Consider the following 25466-nt stretch of genomic DNA (forward strand, 5'->3'; position numbering starts at 1 on the left):
TCCGAAGAGAAAAGCCTTAACTTCCTCGACCTATCCTTATAAGACATGCTCTCTAATCCAGGCAGTATCTTGGTAAATCTCCTCTGCACCCTCTTTAAAACTTCCACATCCTTTCTGTACTGTCGACCAAAACTGAACACAAATCACCAATTGTGATCCAACCAGTGTTTTATCCATGGGACATCACAGTAGTGTAGTGGTTAGTTACTACACTATTAGAGCACCAACAACCCAGATTCAATTCCCACAGCTGTCTGTAATATCTTCTCCCCATGACTGCATGGTTTTCCTCCATCAGAGATGTAGTCACAGTCCAGAGATGTACGAGTTAGCTGGTTAATTGGTCACAAGCGTGTAATTAGGCTGGAGCATTGTGTGGTTAAGTGCCTTGCTCAAGGACACACACGCTGCCTCGGCTGGGCTCGAACTCACAACCTTCAGGTCGCTAGTCGAACACCCTAACCACTTGGCCACGTGCCACACTACTAATGAGGAAATGTGGGTAAAAACATCTCAGGCTTGGACAAGACACAAGACACACATTCAATGCTTTTAGCAACAGCTCTTTCCCTCTTTGATGAGAACACGGGCCACTGTTATAGCATTAAGCTGCAGTGCCACCCAGTTTAATGCTTCATCTGAGATAAGAACCCATTATACAGAGATAACAGGCACACGTATGTACGTGGAATGAGCTGCCAGAGGAAGTGGTTGAGGCAGGTACAATAATCACTTTTAAAAGACAGTTGGTTGGTACACAGATCATTCAGTTCCCACCTTCCTGGCTTCTGCGAAGGCCGCCTTCTCCTCCTCAATGCGCCGTCTCGACTCCTCCTCCGCTTTTCTCTTTTCCTGGTCTTGCCTCTGCCTCTCCAGTTCTTCAAAGCTGAGTTTTAATTTCCCGGGACGTATTGAGCTCTTCCTCTCAGCCTTGCTCTCCTTGTCATCATCTTTTTCCTGGTACAAAAGTACAAATTTTTTTTTAAAACTCTATGATTATAAAATATGGGTAAAGAGCATGGGATCAAATTATTGGTCAGCTGGCACATCTCCAATTTCTTAGTTACTGGGCTGAAATGTTCAAAGAACATGAGAAAACATCTCTTTATTTCCGCTCAACTTTTTTCATGGTTTATTCAGGAATGAAAGCAGGAGACAGACACAGAGAGAGAAAGTCACAGAAACAGGCCCTTCAGCCCCAAGAAAAAAAGATAATGAGCCATACTTGTCACATGTACATGGAAACAAAGTGAAATGCTTCATTTTGCATCAACGACCAACACAGTCTGGGGATTGTTCTGAAGACAGCCCGCAAGTGTTGCCGCATTTCTGGTGCCAACAGAGCATACTCCCAGATCTTTCCCTCACCATTGAGAGAAGATTAGTTACTGAACCTGTGTCAGGATCTATGCTGGTATCAGATAAACCGCCAGTTTTCCCAGCAGGGCTGCTGGAAAAGCCTCTTCTGGGGCCTGGGGGGTGTATGGGGTGTCCAGGGAGGGGTAGCACCTCTGGTGAAAGGGCATGTCATGCTCCTTCTGGGGCGGTTCACTCACTTTTGGTCCCACATGTGGCTCCAAGTAGCTGTTGGCATGTGACAGCGACCACACCACTAACCTGGTGAGGATAGCCGGTGGGCCTCTTACCCCGGTGAGATAGGGACATACCTGCCCAAGCATGCAAAAGTAGCTCTGGCAGACGTTGTGGAGACCAAGGGACATAGCGAGGCACAGAGGAGATCATGGTCATCCACTCCAACCAAGACCCCAGTTTGTGACGATGACTTGCGCCACTGGATCAAGACCTCTGAGGTTGAGAGAGTGGAACTGCCCCAATGCAATGGCGTTTCCACTTGCACAGGTTTCCTGTCGTCGTTGGATATGATAGACAGTCAACACTAGCGATGGGTAAGCACTAGAGTGACAGGAAACACCGTCACAACAAAAATGGCTGGAACCTCTCTGTGGCTTGGGGACTTCCCCACTCAAAAAGTGATCGGATTGTCAATCTGACCCTTAAAAAGATTTAAAGAAAAGATAGCCTGGATCTTTTTTTTTGAGGAAGCACATTTCCCACTCAGGTTTTTATTTGAGGAGGTGCCATATTGGAGATGGGGTGGATGGCCTGCTAAAATAAGATGGCTGATTTCCAGACGGGGTTGCAGAAGCTGCCTTATTGCATCGTTGGAATGGGTCTCTTAGTGGCTTCATTGCCCTCACCTGGACAACCTCTTCAACTCCAACTTTACCAGCAATGCCGTTCACTCTCCAGACTCTCGTGTCCTTTGCACTCAACACCCCTCCATCCTGCCAAGCACCTCCAGCCAACTCTCACAAGGTCTCCACATGTCATGTGCACCTTTTACCTTGCTTCCCCCCTCAAACCCTTCTAAACCAGGGGTTCCTAACCTGGGGACCACACACCTCTCAGTTAACAGTAGGGGCCCCTGGCATAAAAAATAGTTGGAAATTCCTCTTCTAAACTCTTCTCTTTCTCATGGAGTCAGAGCACTATGGCATAGAAACAGGCTTGTTGGCTCATCTAGTCTATTCTGCCTCATCTCATCAACCAGCCCTTCCATCTATGTGCCTATCTAAATTTCTCTTAAACGTTGAAATTGAACCCCACATCCACCACTTCTGCTGGCAGCTCATTCAACACTCTCACCACCCTCTGACTGAAGTTGTTCTCCCTCTCGTTCCCCTTAAGTATTTCACCTTTTACCCTTAACCCATGACCTCCAGTTCTACTCTCACCCATCTCAGTGGAAAATACCTGCATTTTGCCTCCTCTAGGTAAATGATGTGAGTTTCACAGAGCATCCTATTTATCTCCTCTCCAGGTACTGGGAATGGACAAGTAGCACTTTCAATATTACACTGATCCCCAACAGACAAACACGGATGTAAATACAGACAAAGACAGAAGGAACCGGAATATTGATTAAGTGTCCAATCCCTGGTGTGGAGACAAAACCTCACTGTTACTTGCTATACAGAAATTGGCTGTCGATGCACTGCACTCTGAATATTGATCCATTGTCTGGAAATTATTCTTAGGAGAAAATTCTGAATGGTGTCTTGATGAGGTGTGTTCCAAGATACTCAACACACAGAGTAGAAACGGCACAATGATTCACAAGAAACAACACAGACACACAGGCTACTTCGTACACAGAGTCAATAGTAGAAATCCTGTCAAGTCTCTCTTCTGTAGCCAGAAGACTTATTACACCACCTTGGATTAGATGATATCGCGATGTTCCACGACGAGACAATTTAAGGTGCATAAAGTTGGGCCATTCTGAGATTGGGATGGAGATGTGGACTTACTGACAACACTGCTGAATGGCGCTTTGCTTGCCGAAAGGATCGTTCATTTTCTTCGTATCTTTGCATGTCTTCTTCAATGTTTTGCTGGTCATCATCTTCCCCCGCATTCTCCAGATCCTCAAAGTTCATTGTGGTTTTGCCTGGTGTCGTGTTAACACCTTCAGAAATATTTATGGTTGAGGAAAAAGCTTCATCTTCCTGTTTTAAAACAGAAACCCTTTCTTTTAATAAACATTTCTTTTGGGTTCTCCCACTTCATGTAAAATACTGTTCCTTTATGAGGAAGACAAGTGCCATCTTGGCTCTGTACACAAGGCCGTGTTTTCAGGCCTAGTTCTGTTCCTATGTCTTATGATCTTACATAGAACATGTAGGTCTTTAGGTTGGTCGGATGTCTTATAGTCTTGACAGCAACAACCTTTTTTAAAAAATATATAAAACAGATGATCTTTAGTCTGTTTCTTGCAATTTTGCCAAAGTGGCTGACACTTCTACCTATACAAAGGATTTCACTCCATTTCACTGCACTGAAACAAACTCAGAATTTATACAAGTGGAAAGTCGTGCATAGTTTCAGATGTTTTACTGAAATATGGATGGAGAAGTAGAAGTAAATGTACACTGTAGATACTCCATGGGTTCAGCAAGAAAGCTCACCAAGGCCTCTACTTCCTCAGGAGGCTATAGAAATATGGCACTTCCCGTCAACCCTCACCAGTTTTTATCATATGCATCATTCCGTCTGGATGTTTAACAGCTTGGTATGGCAACTGCTCTGCACGTGACCGCAAGGAACTGCAGCGACTTGTGGAGACAGCTCAGCACATGACAGGAACCAGCCTCCCTCTCTATGTCTACACTTCTTGCTACCTTAGTAAAGCAGCCAGCATAGCAAACCCCACTATCTCCGGATGTTCTCTCTTCACTCTCCCATCTGGCAGAAGATACACAAGCCTAAAAGTACGTACCACCAGGCTCCAAGGACAGCTTCTATCCCACTGTTATCAGATTCTTGAAAAGTCCTCGCACAATAAGATAGACTCTTGACCTTACAATCTACCCCACTATGATCTTGCACTTTATTACTTACCAGCACTTTTTCCAGTAGCTTCTACACTTTATTCTGCATTGTTCTTTTTTTTACCTTATTCCACCTCAATGCACTGTGGAATGATCTGATCTGCATGAACAGTATGCAAAACAAGCGTTTCACTGCTCCTCGGGACATGTTACAATATTAAAGTAATACCAATTACAGTTGTGAAAAGCAATGTCAGAACTGGGGATCCTGTCATCAGAAGACCATTGGGAAAGAGGATAGAGGTCAGCGAGGTAAATAGTGACTGCTTCACTTGGGATAATTACCAAGAAACAAAATTCAACAAAGCATTATAAATATTGCCGATTCTGCTAAAAAAAAAGTTGGATTGTTGCTCGAAAATAAAGATTATTGGAAGCAAATGAGACTGGACCAGGTGAGTGATGTTGACACAAATACCAGCCAGGCTTTCTGGAAGTCAAGAGCTAGTTTTCAAAATAGGAAGGTCTATCCTTCTGTACAATGGAGGTCTTTCACTTCAAATAGCATCTATGGCTTGACTGGTAGGCTCCTTGCTTCTGAACAGGGAAGCAGCATCCATCATCAAGGACCCCCACTGTCTAAGCCATGCTCTCTTCTTACTGCTGCCATGGTAAAGGAGCCTCAGAAGCCACACCACCAGGTTCAGTAACAGTTATTACCCCTCAACCATCAGGCTCTTGAATCAGAGGGAATAACTTCCCCCAACTTCACTCACTCCAGCACTGAACTGTTTCCACAAACCATGGACTCCATTTCAAGGACTCTTCATCCATGTTCTCTATATTTATTACTTATTTATATATTATTATTATTATTATTATTTTGTTTCTTTTTTTGTATTGCACAATTTGTTGTCTTTTGCACATCATTTGTCTGTCTGCCTTGTGTACAGTTTTTATTGATTATTGTATTTCTTTGTATTTACTGGGAATGACTGCAAGAAAATAAATCTCAGGATTGTATATGGTAACATACATGTACTTTGATGATAAATTTACTTTGAACTTCTTGAACTTGAAATCTGATAGAAATTGTGACTGACATCCTCCTGAGGTAAATAGAGAATGTCAGGGGTGATATGAAACCAAAGCTCATTTGCTCTCTCAAGCCAACTTTAAAAATGCTCCATAAGACATAGGAGCAGAACTATTCAGCCTATCGAGTCTGCTCTGCATCCCACTCAACCCTTACACCTGCCTTTTCGTCATATCCTTTGATGCTCTGACCAATCAGAAAACTATCAACTTCCACCTTAAATATATTTATGGACTTGGCCTCCACCAGCCTGTGGGAGAGCATTCCACAGATTCATTATTCTATGACTGAAAAAATTCTTCAAAAATACCTCTGATCTAAAAGGTTGCCCCTCAGTTTTGAGGCTGTGCCCTCTAGTTCTGGATACCCCCACTATAGGAGACATCCTCTCCACATCCACCCTATCTAGTCTTTCAACATCTGATAGGTTTCAATGAGATTCTCCCAAATTCTTCTAATTTCCAGTGAGTACAGGCCCAAAGCTGCCAAACGCCCCTCATATGTTAACCCCTTCATTCCTAGAATCATCCTCGTGAACCTCCTCTGGATTCTCTCCAATGACAACACATCCTTTATGAGAGAAGGGGCCCAAAATGTACTGTGGGGAGCATTCTGACAGTCTGCATCACTGTCTAGTACGGCTACTGCTCAGGACCAAAAGAAGCTGCAGGGGGTTATAAATTTAGTTGGCTCCATCTTGGGTACTCGCCACAAAGTACCCAGCACATCTTCAAAAAGTGGTGTCTTAGAAAGGCAGCATCCATTATTAAGGACCCCTAGCACCCAGGGCATGCCCTTTTCCCACTGATGCTATCAGGTAGGAGGTACAGCAGCCTGAAGGCACACACTCAACAATTCGGGAACAGCTTCTTCCCCTCTGCCATCCGATTCCTAAATGGACATTGAACTCTTGAACACTACCTCACTTTTAAAATATATATTATTTCTAGTTTTTGCACAATTTTTAATCTATTCAATAAATATATACTGTAATTGATTTACTTAAATGTTTTTATTATTTTCTTCTTCTATATTATGTAATGCATTGAACTGCTGCTGCTAAGGTTAACAAATTTCATGACGCATGCTGGTGATAATAAACCCGATTCTGAAAACTGTTGACAATACTCCAAGTGTGGCTTGGCTAGTGTCTTATAAAGCCTCCTTGTTTTTATATTCTATTACCCTTGAAATAAATGCCAACATTGCATTTGCCTTCAGGCTCAACCTGTAAATCAACCTTCTGGCAGTCTTGCACAAGACCTCCCAAGTCCCTCTGCCCCTGAGGTTTGAACCTTCACCCTATTTAAATAATAGTCCGCACTATAGTTCTTTAGTACATTTCCCAACACTATATTCCATCTGTCAATTTTTTGCCCAGTCTTCCAATTTGTCTAAGTCCTGCTGCAATCACATTGCTTCCTTAGCACTACCTACCCCTCCACCTGTCCATTGGCACTATGATGGAGAAGCACAGGAGCATTCTCAGAGAGTCCTGGCAAATACTAAGGCATCTCTCAATCCACATTACCAAACAAAAATACAACGGTCACACTGGGAGAGCAACATAATCCTCCTCTGCTTTTGTACCTTACCTTCTCAAACCACATTGCTACTTGCGGAAGCTCGCTCCTGCTGTGGTATGCCACACACTACGACAGTGACCGCAAATGAAAACAGAGGTACATTGAAAAGTTTGTCTCACATATCCTACATACAGAGTGAGGAATACAGCAGCCAATGGGTGAAAAGCACTTTAAAACACCCTCAGAATCAGGTTATCACTGACATACACTCAGTGGCCACTTTATTAGGTACATCTGCTCAATAATGTATCTATTTAATGGGCTATTTAATTTGGCAGCAACTCAATGCGTAAAAGCATCAAGAGGTTCATTTGTTGTTCTGAACAAACTTTGACTTTGAAAGGAATGTGACTTTGACAGTAGAATGGTTACTGGTGCTAGATGGGGTGGTTTCAGCATCTCAGACTGCTGATCTTCTGGAATGCACAAAAGCCTCTAGGGTTTACAGAGAATGGTGCAAAAACATAAAACATCCAGTGAGTGACAGCTCTTTAGGAAAAAATGCCTTGTTAGAGAGAGAGAGGAGAAAGGCCAGACTGGTTCAAGCTGACAGGGAGGCAACAGTAACTCGACTAACCACACATTACAACTGTGGTGTGCAGAAAGGCATCTTTGAATGCACAACACATTGAACCTGAAGTGGATCGGCTACAGCAGTAGACTGTGAACACATGTTCATTTGCCACTTTATTGTGTATTTTCTGTACCTAATAAAGTGGCCACTGAGTACATCTCTACAATAGAAATGTCTCTCTTCTAAAAGATCAGTCAATATTTATTTTCTTTGCCTCCAGAGGAACCATTCTCACTGTTTATAGAATAGTACAGCACTGGACAGGCCTTTCAGCCCATTGTGTTGTGCTGACCTTTTTAACCTATTCCAAGATTAATCTAACCTTTTCCTCCTGCATAGCCCTTCATTTTTCTCATCGATGTGTCTAAGAATCTCTTAAACCTACTTCTGTGGATCAAAATACAATGAGAAATTGGAGAAAATGGAGGAAGAGTGTGATCCCATGGCAGGATGGTCTTGTGAAGGGCAAGGTGTCCTCCTCCTGGTCCCAGTCTTCATTCTTCAAATCGAGTCAAATATTTTATATTTTGTAAAATCTTGTTAGGACTGAACAGAAAATGCCAAGGCTGCAGAGAGTAGTGGACACAACCCAGTCGAACACGGGAACAGTCCTCCACACCAGTGACTGTATCTACCTGTACCTACTGTATCACCAGTGCTGAGTCCCCAGCATCTCAAGTCTCATACCACCAGGTTCAGGAACAGCTACTTCCTTACAACCATCAGGTTCCTGAACTGACCTAATGGAACACTATGGACACTGTTGCATGATCATGGTTCTGTTTCTGCACTAATATCTTGTTTGAGACAGACTTTCATTTCTTCATTGGGATAATTCATGTATATTTATATTCTGAATATGGTCTGAACCCATGCAACTGTGTTACTGTTGCAAACAAATTTCTAACTGTACCTTGATCTCATTATATTTGAGCTAAATAAACTTGACATGATTTGACATGACAAAGTTACTTTGTCAAGTAATGGGGAGAAGGTTAGTTAATGGGGTTGAGAGAGGTAATAAATCAGCCATGATCAAACGTGGACTAGATTTAATTAGCCAAATAGCCTAATTTTGCTCCAATGTTTTATGGTCTAATCTCCAAGCCAGGATTCCTTGGTTTCCAAACATACCAATAGAGAACCATCTCAGTACCTCTGCACCTTTCTTTGCAAGTTCACGTTGTAGCTTCCTTTTCTCCAGGATGTCCTGCTGAATTCTTCTTTTCCGCTCTTCTTCCATTCTCTTCTTCTCCTCCTCTTGCCTTATCTTTTCCATTTCCGCAAACTTGCCCTTAACCGTCCCTGTGGACAGAAGAATGCACTCTTTATTATCCCACCCCCCCCATCAACTCATGTTTTGGTCACCCTGCTGCAGGAAGCGTGCCAATAAGCTGGAAAGAGTGCAGAAAAGAGGTGGCGCAGTGGCGTAGCACCAATCAGGTTTTCATTTCCGCCACTGTAAGGAGATTGTCCATTCTCCCGTGGCCACACAAGTTTTCTCAAGGTTCTCTGCCTTCCTCCCTCATTTCAAAGACATTTGGGTCAGTGAGAGTTGGTAAGGTGTGGGCTTGCTACATTGGTGCCGGACTTGCAGGACAGTCCCCAGCATTTACAATGTTTCGATATACAGGTGACAAATAAATCTCATCTTTAAAGTCTTAAAGATTGAGAAGAATGTTGACAGAACTCAAAGGTCTGGTTACGGAGAGATGTTCAGCAAGCATAGACTTCATTCTTTGGAGAGCAGAGGCATATAGAATCACGAGGGGACAGAGAGAAGGTGAATGCACGCAGTCTTTCTCCCAGGGTTGGGGAATAAGAATTAAGAGGCAAAGGTTTTAGATGAGAGGGGAAAAATTTAATATGGACTTGAGGGGCAACTTCTTCACACAGAGGGTGGTGTGTTTATGGACTGAGCTGCCAGAAGTAGTTGTTGAGGCAGGTCTTATAACAATGTTTAAAAGGTATTTGGACCTGTAGATAGGAAATGTTTGGGGAGATATGGGTTAAACACAGGCAAATGGGATTAGCTTAAATGGGCATCAGAATCAGAAGTGGGTTTATTATTTTTTAAATTTTATTTAGAGTTACAGCGCGGACCAGGCCTTCCAGCTCAATGAGCCGTACTGCCCAACAACCATTTTAATCCCTAGCCTAATTGCAGGACAATTTACAATGAATAATCAACCTATAACCAGAATGCCTTTGGAATGTGGGAGGAAACCGGAGCAGGCGGAGGAAACCCACACACGCACAGGAAGGAAGGTACAAACTCGCTTACAGAGGACGCCAGAGCTGAATTCCAAACTCTGACACTCCAGGCCGTGATAGACTGCTACACCACTGTGGCACCCCCAACATATGCCATGAAATTCATTGTTTTGTGGCAGTAGTAGATTACAACATACAATTTTAAAAAATTATAAAGGTTAAAATAAATAAAAACAAGCAAATAGTGCAAAAAGAGAGCAAAGCAGTGAGGTGGTGTTCATAGACCATTCTGAAATCTTGGTTGGCCTGGGCAAGCTGGGTCAAAGGGCCTGTCTCTCTGTTGTACTACTCTGTGAGATTTACAAGGGTCGGTATGTCACCAAAGACTCCGGCAAGTTTCTACAAATGTACCATGGAGAGCAATCTAACTGGTAGCATCACTGTCTGGTACGGGAGGAGGGGCACAGCACAGGATCAGACAAAGCATCAGCCAGCTCCATCGTGGGCACTAGCATCCAGGACATCTTCAAGGAGTGATGCCTCAAAAAGGACGGCGTCCATCATTAAGGACTCCCATCACCCAAGTCGAGCCTTCTTCTTATTGCTACTATTAGGGAGGAGGTGCAGGAGCCTGAAGACACACACTCAATGTTTTAGGAGCAAGCTGCTTCTTCCCCTCCGCCATCAGATTTCTGGATGGACAATGCACCACCCCATGAATATCACCTCACTCTTTCTGCACTACTTACTTAATTATTTTATATATAATTCTTAATATAATCTATAATTAGTTTTTTTGGATTGCACTGTACTGCTGCCACAAAAAAAACAACAATTTTATGACATATGTCAGTAATATTAAGCCCGACTGATTCTGATGAGTAATTTTTGGTATTATTAGAAGGACTCGATTCTTTGTTACCTGTCAGCTTGGGGACGTATGCTTTCTTCAGTTCGTCCAATTTATTTTCTTCTTCATCATCTGAAGCAAGGAGCTGCCGATACTAAAATGAATCGAGTGAGAAGACGTTCAGAATCGGTCGCCCCAGCATTAAACAATGATGTAGCTGGAAGCAATGATGTCACGTTGACCTTATAACAGGGGTGGCGTTGGCGATGCTCCACAGACTGTAATTGACAGGACAGGGAACTGGGAAAACGGACAATATCAGAATTTGTAATTTTTGTGTTTTAGCTGCAGGGTTTTTGGAAATGCAACAGTAAGAAATGCAGCAGTGGCAGTATTTGAGTCTGGGATTGAAGGGCTTATCATATGAACAGCATTTGATGGCTCTGGGCCTGTACTCACTGGAATTCAGAAGAATGAGGGGGTATCTCATTGTAACCTGTCGAATGGTGAAAGGGTTCGATAGAGTGGATGTGGAGAGGATGTTTCCTCATAGTGGGGGAATCTAAGATCAGAGGATGCAGCCTCCGAATATAGGGATGTCCATTTAAAACAGAGATGAGAAGGAGGTTCTTTAGCCAGAGGGGTGGTGAATCTGTGGAATTCATTGCCATAGACAGTTGTGGTGGCCAAGTCATTGGGTATATTTGGGTATATAGATTTTTGATTAGTCAGGGTATGAAGGGATACAGGGAGTAGACAGGAGATTGGAACTGTGAGGGAGATGAATCAGCCATGATGCAATGGCGGAGCAGAACCGATGGGTCAAATGGACTAATTCTGCTCCATTATCTTGTGTGCACAATAAAGAGCTAAACTGGTTGAAAAAAAAAAGAAACTGGAGCCATCCAGTTTCGTCGGGCTAAAAGCAGCACGAGAGCTCAGTTGTTGGTGACACAGTGCAAAGTTTAAAAAGGGCTTGACAGCTTTCAGCTTCCTTTTGTCAAGCTGGTCATTTGTTGCTGATGCAACCTGAAGTTTTAATGTCCAATGTAGATAAACACATTTGGGGAGTGTATAGGATGTACTCCTGACACAGCTCATCAAAGCTGCTATAACCACACCTCAGAAATCCACCATCGCTACCATCTACAGGAGCAGCAAACACACGAGAGTGCCCCTACCTTGTGTTTCCACAAAGACACAAAGTATCCTAACTTGGAATCACATTGCTTTAACTAGTGGGTTTAAATCCTGATACACCTTATCCTAAAAACACAAAGAGAGTGCCTAGCAGGGACAACAACAGGTTCAAGAGGGAATCTCACCATCACTTTCCAAGGCCCATTAAATAGGGGTAGTAAATCCTGGCCTTGCCAACAATGGCTAGATCCCACCAATCAACTGAATGGAGCGAAAGTCTAAGTAATAGGGCTTCGGGCTAATCTCCTGGGAGGGTGGCAAATGTCATTCCTTTGGTCAAGAAAGGTAACGGATAATTCTAGGGATTATAGTTAATGAGTCTTACCTCATTGAGTGAGCAAACTATTGGAGAAGATTCACTGAGATAAGATTTACAAAAAGCATGAAGCAATCCACTTTGAAGTTTGAACTTGAGGGCAGAGTATAGGGTTAATTATAAACACAAGGAGGTCACACACACACACACACACACACCCACACACCAGCATCTATAGAAATGAATAAACAATCAACGTATTGGGCCGAGATCCTTCTTCAGGACTGGAAAGGAAGGGGGAAGATGTCAGAATGAAAAGGTGAGGGAGGGGGAAAACGAGGAAAGCTAGAAGGTGATAGGTGAAGCCAGGTGGGTGGAAAGGGTAAAGGACAGGGGAAAAAGGAATCTGAGAGAAGAGGGGAGTGTACCATGAGAGAAAGGGAAGGAAGAGGGGCCCCAGGAGTGGTGATAGGCAGGTGAGAAGAGATAAGAGGCCAGAGTGGGGAATAGAAGGGAGGCTAATTTTTAAAACTGGAAGAAATTGATATTCGTGCCATCAGGTTGGAGACTACCCAGATGGAATATAAGGTGTTTCTCCTCCACCCTGAGGGTGACCCATCTTGGCACAAGAGGAGAGAAAAGATCAACATTCAGAATGGGAATTGGAATTAAATTGTTTGGCCACAGTGAAGTTCTGCTTTTGGCAGGTGGAGCAGAGGTGCTCGATGAAGTGGTCCCCCAATTGGCAGAGGGTTAATGGCAGAGCCAGTGTAGAGGAACAGAGGGATCTTCAGCTCCATGTCCATAGATCCCTCAAAGCAGGTTGACAGGGTGGCATAGAGGGCATATGACGTGTTGGCCTTCATTAGTTAGGGGATTGAGTTCAAAAGCCATGAGCTAGTGTTGCAGCTCTACAAAACTCTGGTTAGACCATACTTGGAATATTGTGTTCAGTTCTAGTCATCTCATTCTTGGAAGGATGTGGAAGCTTTAGAGAGAGTGCAAAGGAGATTTATCAGATGCTTCATGGATTGGAGAGCATGTCTTATAAGGATAGGTTGAGTGAGTTAGGATTTTCCTCTTTGGATCAAAGGAGGATGAGAGCTGACTTGATAGAAGTGTGCAAGGTGATAAGAGGGAGTAATAGAATGGATAGCCAGCACCTTTTTCCTGTGCGGAAAGGGCTAGTGTGAGAGGGCATCATTTTAATGTGATTGAAGGAAATTTATTGAGGGGATAAATGTCAGAGGTAGGTTTTTAAAAAAAATACACAGAGTGGTAGGCACATGGAATGTGCTGCAAGGGTGATAGTAGAGATAGGTACATTAGGAGTGTTTAGGAGACTCCTAGATAGGCTTGTGGATGAAAGGAAAATAGCAGGCTACATGGGAGGGAAGGGCTAGATCTATTCCAGAGAAGGTTAACACACATTATGGGCTGAAGAGTCTGCACTGTCCTATGCTCTATGTAGCCCATTAGGATGCAGGCAATGGTAAAGCAAATACGAATTAAAGGCTGGTGACCTCCTGTTTTATCTTTGTCCATTCCTTCTCCTTCTTATACTGTTCGTTCCTTCTCTTCCTTTCTTCTCCGGTTCTCCTCTGGCTTCTTTCCTCCCGTGCTTTCTGCATGGCTTCGAACTTAGTCTTAACATCACCCTTGCCCACCTTAGGCACATATGACTTATGAACAGTTTTAGATGCAGATAGAAGTCTCTATGGAGGGTGAAGGAGAGAGACAGATGGACAGAAAAAGAAAAACAGATAATTGAAGGAAACAAACCAAGGAAGAACATGTGGAATTGATCATAAAGAACACAAAGAATGAAGCAGCATTGTTTTTGACTTCTGAATTATTAACTCTTTTTCTATTGTTACTTTGAAATTATCTCTAAATTTTCTTCCATAGTCATGTACCTGATATCTCAACAGCCTCATCTGGCAATAATTGTTCTGCTTAATAATATTTTGATTAATAGACAACCCCAAGTATACACATTACCAATAACTACAATCCTGATGCCTCCTCTGACCTCCCACTAATCCACCTTTGTTTATCACCACCCATTTATTCCAGAAATTACTGCACATCTTCCAGGGCATCTTCAAGGAGCAATGCCTCAGAAAGGCACACCCATCATTAAGGACCTCCATCTCCCAAGATATGCCTTCTCATTGCTACCATCAGGGAGGAGGTACAGAAGCCTGATGGCAGACACTTAACGATCCAGAAACAGCTTCTTTCCCCTCTGATTTCTAAATGGACATTGAACACATAAACCTCACTACTTCTTGTTTCCATTTTTGCACTGCTTATTTAATTTAACTATTATATATATTACTGTAATTCACAGTTCTTTTTCCTATTATTATAACCATATAACAATTACAGCATGGAAACAGGCCATCTTGGCCCTTCTAGTCCATGCCGAACAATGTATCGCATTGCATTGCTGCCTCAAAGTTAATAAGTTTCACGCCTTATGCCGATGGTGGCATTAAACCTGATTCTACTCTCTAGCAGTTCTGATGTTTGAGAATATCTAAATTCATGCAAGTCAGTCCAAATAGATCCAATTCTGATTTAATGAATTCAAGTGGTACTCCAAGAGGGAAGAGGAGTTTTCAAGCAAATTAGTCACACAGTGCTAGGTGTGATTGTTTGGAAAATGCTCTGGTTACTAGCACATTTCACAATTAATGCATTGTTAATGGTCTAGCCCATAAATTCTCCAATGTGAATCTGACAGCAAGCTGTCAATACTTTCAAAGAGTTCCTGTTCCTGATCCTGAAGTATTCTCCAGCCACTGCTCAGCTTGCCACTGGACCTCATATCATCATAGATCAAAACAACACAGAGATGAGCTCTTTAGCCAGAAGGGTGGTGAATCTGTGGAATTCATTGCCACAGACAGCTGTGTAGGCTAAGTCTTTCTTTCTTTTTCAATCTTTTTATTGAGTTTCATATATATATATATATATATATATATAAAAAACATAACATAATAATGAATAGGTTATGAATACAATAGACTTGAAATTGCATTAGTAATAAGATAATAATATCCTATTAAAAAAAAGTACATTAATCAATCAGGTCTATATAATTATATATGAAAAAAAACAAAAATAATCGTCAAAAGAAAAAAAAATTGAAAATATGTAAAAAAAAATATATATTGAGAAAAAAAACACTAAACTAAACTAACATGGGCAATAATAACAGTTTATAAGTATATGAAAGTGTCAAAAAAACTCCGGAACTCCATACCTGAACAAGAATAAGCAGAAAGAAGGTCTGGAAAAGGCCAAATTAATTCATATGAAAATATCGAATGAACGGTCTGCTAAGTCATTGAGTATATTTGAAGCAGAAGCCGACAGGTTCTTGATTAGTAAGGTCACCAAAAGTTACAGGGATAGGGCAGGGGAATGGGGGTGAAAAGGAAAATAAATGAGCAATGATGGAATGGCAGAGCAGACTTGATGAGCCGAATGGCCTAATTCTGCTCCTATGTCTTATGCTCTTAAGACTCACCTAATCCATACTGACCCTGATGTCTATCTACTCTAAACCCTTTTTCTCATAGTAGGCCTGTGACCCACCACCCCTTTCATATCCAAGTTCCTGTCTAAGAGTCTGTTAAATGTTGTAATAACATCTTCCTCCGATATCTCTCTGTTTAAAAACTTCTCACCTTCTAGATCAAGACTGCACTGTCCTGTGCGGACATGGCGCCAACACTTACAAGGGTGCTTTACTGGAGTCTGCCAAGTACGCGGTGGGATTGACCCAACATGCCTTCATTTTTTATAGTGCGTGGAAACTCCTCCTCTTCTCCCTCCACCCACCTTTTACTGGCTTCTGCCCTCTTCCTTTCCAGGAAAGATGAAGGATTTCAGCCCAAAATGTCAGCCATTCATTTGCTATGTTCCTCCAGTATTCTGTGTGCATGTGCCCCACCCCCGACATTCTCTCTTCACCCCCAACTATCAGGCAGAAGATACAAAAGTCTGAAAGTACACAGCACCAGTCTGCAAGACAACTTCTACCCCACTGTTAAAAGACGACTGAACATTCCCTAGTATGATAAGGTAGGCTCTTAAGCTCACAATCTACCTAGTCATAGCGTTGCCCCTTATTGTCTGTCTGTACTGCACTTTCTCTGTAACTGCAACAATAACAATTTATTCTGCATCATTATTGATTGTTGTGGTACCTTTAGGTACTGACCTGATCAAGTGATCTGTATGGAAGGCACATCACACGTCACAAAAAACTGAGGGGCTGCACGGTAACGTAATGCTTTACAGTGCAGGCTGTGGGATGGGGGTTCAATTCCTGCCACGGTCTGTAACAATGTTCTCCCCATGACTACCTGGGTTTCCTCCCACATTCCAAAGATGTGTACGTTAGGCTTAGTAAGTTATGGGCATGCTATGTTGGGGCCAAAAGGATGGCAGCACTTGCAGGCACATTCTCAAGGCAAACAACACATTTCAACCGGTGGTTTGATGTACACATGGCAAATAAACTCATTTTAAATAAATGAATTGACCAAATATTTCATTATGTTTAAAATTCCTGGCTGCCAAAGTAGAATTTGAACTCAACTCTAGATCAAAGGGCCAGGACGCAGAATGAAACTCCTAGCCAGGACTCAAGCACTCCCTCTGAATACCAGCCAGCAATACTGTGTCACTTTTCTGCCACCAGTACAGTTTAGCTGACTTCAGTGAGGTCTATTTGAGATGTCTCCAGCCAGCGGTTAAATCTGGAGACCAAGGACAAATATTTTTGTACAAGGGGTTCCCGAAAGTGTCTTATGTAAGGCGGGGTCTCCTGGGTGCAGGCCGATACTTACAGTGGTTTCTGGAAACACACCAGTTCTGCCAAATAGGAAATATGCAGGAATAGTTATCCGTAAGGCCGTTTTCATTTGCACTAAATTTTATGGTATTGTTTTTGGCTCTTTAGTAACCTGTTCAGAATGTGTAACCTCATATATATAATACATATTTTTGTTTGACTGTGCAGTAAAGAATGAGGAGGAGATTGAATGGGCATGGATCAGATAGGCTGAAGGGACGGTTTCTGTGCTATGTGACTGGCTCTCCCTCATGGAGAAAAATAAGCTGCATCAAAACTGGGAGATGTTGCAACAAACAATATCTCCCCTGCTGCCTGGAGATCCATACATGCTGTGGAGAGGCTAGACTGTCCATTCTGCCAGGATCTGGTCTCTGAAAGGGGACATATGAAAGTCGGAACAGGAGTTGGCCATCAATCCCTTTGATCCTGCCCCACCATTTATTATGATCAAGACTGATCCATACTAGCTCCATACCCCTCACATATGCCATTTCTCCACACCCCTATGTTCTTCAACCTATCAAATATTATCCAACTCTACTTTAATTCAAATGATCCAACTTCCATCACCCACTGAGATTCACCACCCTCCTCCAGAAGAAATTCCTATGCACCTCAGTTTGAAATGATCTTGTAGTCTTGTCCTTTCATCAAGATACTTCCAATAATGAAACCACTACAACTTCTATTGTCAGGTCTGTTTAGGACCTGATACATTTGAACAAAGTCGCCTCTCATTTCTTTTTTTAAAACTGGTCCATACTGCCTGGCGTGTCTGGACAGGGCAACCTTATCGTACTATTAGCTGCAGGAATTAGTCTGGTGAATCTCCTTTGTACTGCCTCCTCAATAGTTTTTAGACAAATGGACCCCCAGCGTGTTCAAGCGGCACCTTGTCAGCATCACATACAGTTACATCAAACCCTAATTATTTATTTTTAAACCCCAAACTCTGAGCAATGAAGGTCAAAGTACCAATTCCCTCCTTAATTACTTGTTGGACCTGTCTGTTAACTTTATGATTCATACAATGGACCGCTCTGTACATATTTCACTCACTTCCAAGCTTTTCCCATTTTGACCACAAGACCATAAAACATACTGTAGGAACAGAATCTGGCTATTCAGCCCATCTAGGCTACTCCACAATTCCATCATGGCTGATTTATTATCCCTCTCAACCCCATTCTCCTCATAATCTATGCCACCCTTACTAATCACAAACCTATCAACCTCCACTTTAAATATACCTAATGACTTGGCCTCCACAGCCATCTGTGGCAATTAATTCCACAGACTTCCCATCTTCTGGCTCATCTCTGTTCTCAAGCGACTTCTTTGTATTCTCAGGCTGTCCCCACTGGTCCTAGACACCCCCCACCCCATAATACATACCCTCTTCACACCCACTCTATCTAGGCCTTCCAATATTCAATAGGTTTCAATGAGATTTTCCCCTCATTCTTCTGAACTCCAGTGAGTACCAGCCCAGAGATATCAAACACTTCGCATATGTTAACCTTTCATTCCTGGGATCATTCTCGTGAACCTTCTCTGGGCACTCTCCAATGCCAGCATATCCTTTCATCAATAAAGGGCCCAAAACTGCTTACAATACTCCAAGTACGGTCTGACCAATGCCTTATAAAGCCTCAGCATTGTATAGCAATACATACAAAATGCTGGAGGAATTCTAGTATCTATGGAAATGAATAAACAGGCTATGCTTCGGGCAGAAACCCTTCATCAAGATTGGAAGGGAAGGGAGAAGAAACCAGAATAAGGGGGTGGGGGTATACAAGCTAGAAGGTGATAGGTGAAGCCAGATGGGTGAGGGAAGGGATGAAGTAAGCAGCTAGGACTTGATACGTGGTCAGGTAAAGGGTTGATGGGAGAGGAGAGTGGCTTGGATTGACAAGTCAGAATTGAAATGGGGATTGGAATTAAAACGGTTGGCCACAGGGAAATCCTGCTATTTGAGGATGGAGTGGAGGTGCTTGACGAAGTGGTCCCCCAATCTACTTCAGGTCTCACCAATTTAGAGGAGGCCACATTGAGAACATTTGATACAGTAGATGACCCCAACAGATTTGCTAGTGAGGTGTTACCTCACCTGGAAGGTCTGTTTGGTGCCCTGAATGGAAGTGAGGGAGGAGGTGAATGGGCAAGTGCAGCACTCCCTCCACTTGGAGGGATAAGTTCCATGGGGGAGATCAGTGGGGAGGGGCAAATGGACAAGGGAATCACAGAGCAAGCAATCCTGCAGGAAGCAGATAAAGATGTGTTTGATGGTAAGATCTTGTTGAAGATAGCAGAAGCTGTAGAGAATCAGGTGCTGGATGTGAGGCTCATGGGGTGGTCTATCAAGGGGACCTCTATCCCCGTTAAGGCGGCAGGATGATGGGGTGCGGTGGATGTCTGGGAAATGGAGATGTTCGTGGGGGTAATATCAATGGCAGTGGAAGGGAAACCCCTTTCTTTGAAGAGGATGAACATCTCTGAAGTCCTGGAAAGGAAAACCTCATCCTGGAAATCAATGGAATGGAGAAGAAGGAACTTTGAAAAGGGAAGGGTGTTTTTACAGGAGGCAGGGTAGAAAGAGGTATAGTCAAGATAGCCATGGGAATCAGTAGGTTTTTAAAAATACTTCAGTAGACAGTTTGTCTCCAGAAACGGAGACAGATTGAGAAAGGGGAGAGAGGTGTCAGAATGAACAAAGACCCACAAAATGCTGGAGGAAGTTTGTAAGTCAGCTCAGCTTGTTTTTATATTCTACACCTAGTTGGAATATCATCTGCCTTTTGATTTGTCTTACCAAAGTGTACAGCCTCATACTAAGAGTCATACAGCCTGGAAATAGGCCCTTTGGCTCATCAAGTCCATGCTGACCAAGATTCCCAATTAAGTTAGTCCCATTTGTCCCTGTTTGGCCCATATCCCTTCATATCCATGTACTTATCCAAATACCCTTTAAATGTTGCGAATATACCTGCCTCAACTACTTCCCCTGGCAACTCATTCCATATACTGATCATCATCTGGGTGAAAATGCTTCCCTTCAAACTCCAATTAAATATCTCCCCTCTCACCTTAAACCCATGCCCTCCAACTTCCCAACCTCATTTCCCCTCACCAGGTCTTGCCCATTACCCACCAGTTTGTACTCCTCCCCTTAACTTATTCTGGTTTCTTCCCCATTCCTCTCCAGAGTCTCATTCCCTCCGTAGACATTTTCTGACTTGCTGAGTTCCTCTGGCATTTTGTGTGTTGCTCAAGACTCACCGCCTACCAGGTGAATAAGTCACCTCTTAAATTCATATTAAATCTCTCTCCGCTCACCTTAAAGCTATACTCTGGAGTTCTTCATTCCCCACGTTAAACTCCATTTTCCGCCCTCTTGTCCTCTTACTAAATCTATCCATGTCCCTTTGCAGAATCACAATATCCTTAGCGCAGTGTGGCCTTCCGCCTATGTTTGTATCCATCAGTAATTCTGGAAATGTTACATACTGTTCCTTTCTCTAGGTCTAGGTTCATTCCTTGATGATCAGCCTGTTTATAGCTGCCAGCAGAGAGGCATTGGATCCAGTGCACTCCACCAGGGGCGTCCAAGGCTTGAGTCAGCGCTACCCCCATTGTTCACTTGGTAGAAGACGAGCTTTATTGTGACTTGAGTCTGGATTTTATATGCTTTCTATCTCGTACTTTGGCACGTGTACTTTGTACTGTCTTTTGCACCTTGGCCCCGGAGTAATACGGTCTCATTTGGCTGGATTCAAGGGTGTTCATGTATGCTTGAATGACAATTAAACTTGAATTGAATAAATAGTGTACACTTGTGGACCAGGATCTGATCCTTGTGATACACCACTAGTTACCACCTTCTAGTCTAAAAGGGACTAGAAGGAAGTCACTAGTTTGTAACTCTGCTTTCTCAGACAGACAGTTTTCAATCTATTCTAACACACATCCTTCAATACACAGACAGGAAAGCTTTCCAAGGGCTAGTCAAAACTGCCCAACACTTCACTGGCACCAGCCTACCTGGCATCAAGGACATGTGTACAGAAAGCTGTTAGAAAAAGGCCAGTAACATCATGAAGGATCCCACTCATTCTGCTCACGGACTGTTTGTCCCACTCCCATCAGGGAGAAGGCTACGTAACGTCCATGCCAGGACCATCAGACTCAAAAACTGTTACTTTTCCCAAGCAACAAGGCCAATCAACACCTCCAACCGCTAACCCACCCTCCACACACCATCATTTCCTGTCAGTCACCTTTTGTACAGACACTCCTGCGCCTTGTGTCACCTTATGGACATACAATGTATAAACTATCTTATGTATTTATATTTATACTTATTGTGTGCTTTTTTATTATTATTATGTTCTTCAGCTTAGTGTGTATTTTTTTGTACTGTATTGGATCCAGAGTAACAATTATTTTGTTTTCCTTTACACTTGTGTACTGGAAATGACACATAACAATCTTGAATCCTGCAGGACTTTAACATGTACCAGTGCCTTTTGGATATCTAAATGCATGACAACAGATTCCTATCTATCAAATCTCCCTGTCACATTGTCAAATAATTTCAGCAAATCTGTCAAACACAATTTAGTTTTCATCATTCCCCTTGGTTCAGTTGCTTCCCATCTAGATCTGTGACACTTCATGTGTTCTCAATCTCCTTGCTAGCTTTAAATTCCCTGGTCCTGACTACCTCAGTAATATCATGAATGTCTATTCTTTATACACTTCTATCCGCCATCAAGAAGGCCTTAAAGCTCACCGCTTCTTTCTCAATAAAAGGCCCAAGCAGTTCCTCTCCACCACCACCCTCCTCCGTCTGGCAGAACTGGTCTTCACCCTCAACAGTTTTTCCTTTGGCTCTTCCCACTTTCTGCAAACTCAAAGGGTAGCTATGGGCACCTGCAATGCTTGCCATTTCATTGGCTACATAGAACATTCCATGTCCCAAGCCTTCCCTGGTAATGCTCCTGAACTCTTCCCGCACTACATCGATGACTGATTGGTGCACTCATGCTGAGCTCGTCAATTACATCAACTTTGCCTCCAACATTTACCCTGCCCTTAGATTCACATGGTCCACTTCTTGACACCACTCTCCCCTTTCTCAAGCTCTCTGTCTCCATCTCTGACCCCTCCCATCTGTGTACCTATCCAAACTTTTTTTTAAAATGATACAAATGAACCCACATCTATCACTTCCATTGGTTGCTCCTTCAGCAGAGTGAAGAGGTTTCCCTCTGATAGACCTTAAATGTTTCACCTTTCACCCTAAACCTATGGCCTCTAGTTTTAGTCTCAACCAATCTCAGTGGAAAAAGCTTATATGCATTTACCCTCCCTCTATACCACGTAACTTTGTATAGCTCTTTCAAATTTCCCCTCATTCTCCTACGCTCCAGGGAATAAAGTCCTAACCTTTTCCCTTCACTCAGATCCTTGAGTCCTGCAAACATCCTTGAAAATTTTCTCTCTGCTCTTTCAAACTGATTGATATCCTTCCTGTAGTAAGCGACCAAAACTGCTCACAGTACTCCAAATGGGGATTTCAGTCCAAAACCTTATTTGCTTGCATTCAGTGTTTGCATAATCTGTTTTTTCCCCTGCACATTGGGTGACCGACAGTCTTTTATATGGGTTCTTTCGGGTTTCTTTGTTTTGTGGCTGCCTGTTCAGAGACAAATCTCAAGGTTGTATAATGTAAACAAACTTTGATAGTAAATGTACTTTGAACTTGGAAATTAGGCCTCACCAAAGCCTTATACGACTTCAGCTTAACATCCCAACTCCTGATAGCTAAGATGTCCTCTCGCTCTCCTGTACTCCAAGGAATAAAGTCTGAACCTATTCCCTAAATTTTCCCTACACTCATTCAAGTTTACAGATAATATTGATGACCAGAACTCCAGATAAAACTCTAAATTTGGTCCCACCAACGGTTTGTACAACTTTAACATTCCAATTCCTGTACACAATTTCCTGATTGATGAAGGCCAAGACATTCCCCATTGATGCAGCCAGCATCTAAGATCCCAATGTGCAGGTGATCAGGTTCAGAGGATTGGCATCGGAACAATAAATGCCTTAAATTTCAGCATTTGATTCAGATTTTAAAAACATTCATTCTGCACTATATCTACCATTTAGGGGATTTCTGTAACTGTTCCAGGAACTGCAAGAACACAGAGAAGGTTCGTTACAAGACTACAAGAGAGCTTGATCAAGAATCAGACATGTTCTCGAAGGACTGTGATCACATTAATTTTGGACTGGAGTCTGAATGAAGTCCAGTTACATTTCTCATCAATTGCCAAAAAGTCACCTCAATCTGACAGGTAATATTGGGACTTGATAAATGGCTTGTAGTATCCGGCTTGATGAATGGATTGTTTTCTGCACAGATGGAGACTATTTGTCTCTCAGTGTCTGCATTAGTCAAAAGAGATTAGCAGCAATCTCATTCCCCCCTTTCGTTATTATGTAACGACAAGCGCTTATGAAGCCAACTTTTTTTTAATATGCTGAGAGTACTTCCTTCAATACCCTTTTAGACAGCGGGTTCCAGCTCCCCCCAATACCTGAGTGGAAAGCTTTTTTTCCCTCAGGACCCCCCACCCCCATCTGAAGTTCTTCTGGTTGTGACTGAGATGATTAGCTGTTCTCTGGTTACTCCCTCCTGCCTATCACTTAAATGCTTAAAACCCACAACGTTCCATCATCATTGCCCCAGTAAACCACACCATTCCATCATCGTCACCACAGTAATCCACAAAGTTCCGTCAGCGTTGCCCCAGTAACCCACAACACTCCATCATCATCGTCCCAGTAACCTAGAATGTTCCATCATCGTCACCCTGGTAATCTACTGTTTTTCATCATCCTGTCATTGTCAGTACCAACAAGAGTCCCAACACAATTAGTAGACAGCTTTAGATTACAAGGTAGCGTTACAGAAAGAGAATTATGAATTTCAGCATGCAAAGCTCACACTCAAGTACAAAAGTATTTAAATATTATTAAGGGGAATTAGGACATAGAACACTGTTGGCTCTTCAGCCAACAATGTTGTGACAAAACTTTCAACTGACTCCAACCCTTCCCTCCTACATAGCTCTCCAATCTCTATCATACATGTACCCATCTTAGAATCTCTTGAATGTCCCTAATATATTTGACTCTACCACTACCTCAGCAGTGCATTCTGTGTATCCTCCACTTCCTGTGTAAGAAAAACTTACCTCTGACGTCCCCTCCTATACTTTCTGCCAATCACCTTAAAATTATGTCCCCTTGTATTAACCATTTCTGCCCAGAGGAAAAAGTCTCTGGTTGTCCACTCGATCTATGCCTCTTATCTTGTACACCACTATCAATTCACCTTTCATCCTCCTTTGCTCCAAAGAGAGAAAAGCCCTTCTGGTCTGATTTCTCCCTAAACATTAGAGCACAAGTTACAGTCTCCAGAAATGAGTACTGGTCAGGCACAGACTCACCTCGGTTTTCTTGGATACATCAGTCATGGCTGCTTCGTGCTCTTGACAGGCTCGTTTCAGTTAAATTGGACGCACCTTCACCTCAGACCTGCAGAGAAATGAGATGTTGCTGTGATCACACTTCCAACATGATCAACATGAACTCATCCACAGGTTTAGCTGTTTGTCCATGAGACAGTGAATCATGAGGCTACAGAAATCGATTAGCAACCCCAGGGTTTACTTTTTCAAATCCAGACTGGATCTACTGTACTATGGGGAAGAGGTCAGAAAAGCTGTTAAATTGTTATAAAAACTTCAGGAAAGATCATATAACTTTACAATAAAAACAGAAAATGCCCAAGATACTCAACCAGTCAGGGCAGCATCTGTGGAAGAACAACCGATTCAGTGTTTCAGGTTGAAACCCCTTCAGCAGTATTCTATGTCTCTTTCCACAGACATTGCTTGACTTGATGTGTAACACGGGCCCCGAGTCCTCTCCGGAACTCAACTTCGCAGATGATCAGATCGACTTTCTGCATCCCATCCAGCCACACTGGCTTTTCATTCTGTTTATCGAGGTGGAAAAAAAAAGAATTGGAAGAAGTGTGTTCACCACCATTTGAGAAAGAGAACTCCAAAGTCTCAAAGCTATCGGAGAGAGTTGGATCAGTCACTGGGACCAGACGAGATGTACCCCAGGCTACTGTGGGAGGCAAGAGAGGAGATTGCTCAGCCTCTGGCAATGATCTTTGCATTATCAATGGGGACTGAAGAGGTTCCAGAGGATTGGAGGGTTGCAGATGTTGTTCCCTTTTTCAAGAAAGGGAGTAGAGATAGCCCAGGAAATTACAGACCAGTGAGTTTTACTTCAGTGGTTGGTAAGTTGGTGGAGCAAATCCTGAGAAGAAGGACTTATGAACATTTGGAGAGGCATAATATGATTAGGAATAGTCA

The 25466-nt window shown here is 42.8% G+C and overlaps 2 protein-coding genes across 4 annotated transcripts in view; both read right to left on the minus strand.

The window, feature by feature from the left end:
* The window catches only part of nexn (nexilin (F actin binding protein)), an 81236-nt gene that overhangs the window by 18087 nt on the left and 37683 nt on the right, over window positions 1-25466 (minus strand). Inside the window, exons 2-7 of one of the 3 annotated variants that reach the window (XM_059983777.1) lie at window positions 24528-24615; window positions 13652-13843; window positions 10745-10826; window positions 8765-8913; window positions 3333-3530; window positions 778-957 (exon numbers count right to left, since the gene is read on the minus strand). In XM_059983777.1, the coding sequence (XP_059839760.1) occupies window positions 778-957; window positions 3333-3530; window positions 8765-8913; window positions 10745-10826; window positions 13652-13843; window positions 24528-24554 (828 nt within the window). In that variant the 5' untranslated portion in view covers window positions 24555-24615. The remainder of the gene's footprint in view (window positions 1-777; window positions 958-3332; window positions 3531-8764; window positions 8914-10744; window positions 10827-13651; window positions 13844-24527; window positions 24616-25466) is intronic. The other 2 variants (XM_059983779.1, XM_059983778.1) reach the window with 2 other exon arrangements.
* miga1 (mitoguardin 1) overlaps window positions 25018-25466 on the minus strand; it is a 180542-nt gene continuing 180093 nt past the window's right edge. The window contains exon 17 of the mRNA XM_059983781.1: window positions 25018-25078. Coding sequence (XP_059839764.1) covers window positions 25033-25078 — 46 coding nt within the window. The 3' untranslated portion in view covers window positions 25018-25032. The remainder of the gene's footprint in view (window positions 25079-25466) is intronic.

Source organism: Hypanus sabinus, chromosome 11 (assembly GCF_030144855.1).
Source record: "Hypanus sabinus isolate sHypSab1 chromosome 11, sHypSab1.hap1, whole genome shotgun sequence".
Lineage (NCBI taxonomy): Eukaryota > Metazoa > Chordata > Chondrichthyes > Myliobatiformes > Dasyatidae > Hypanus > Hypanus sabinus.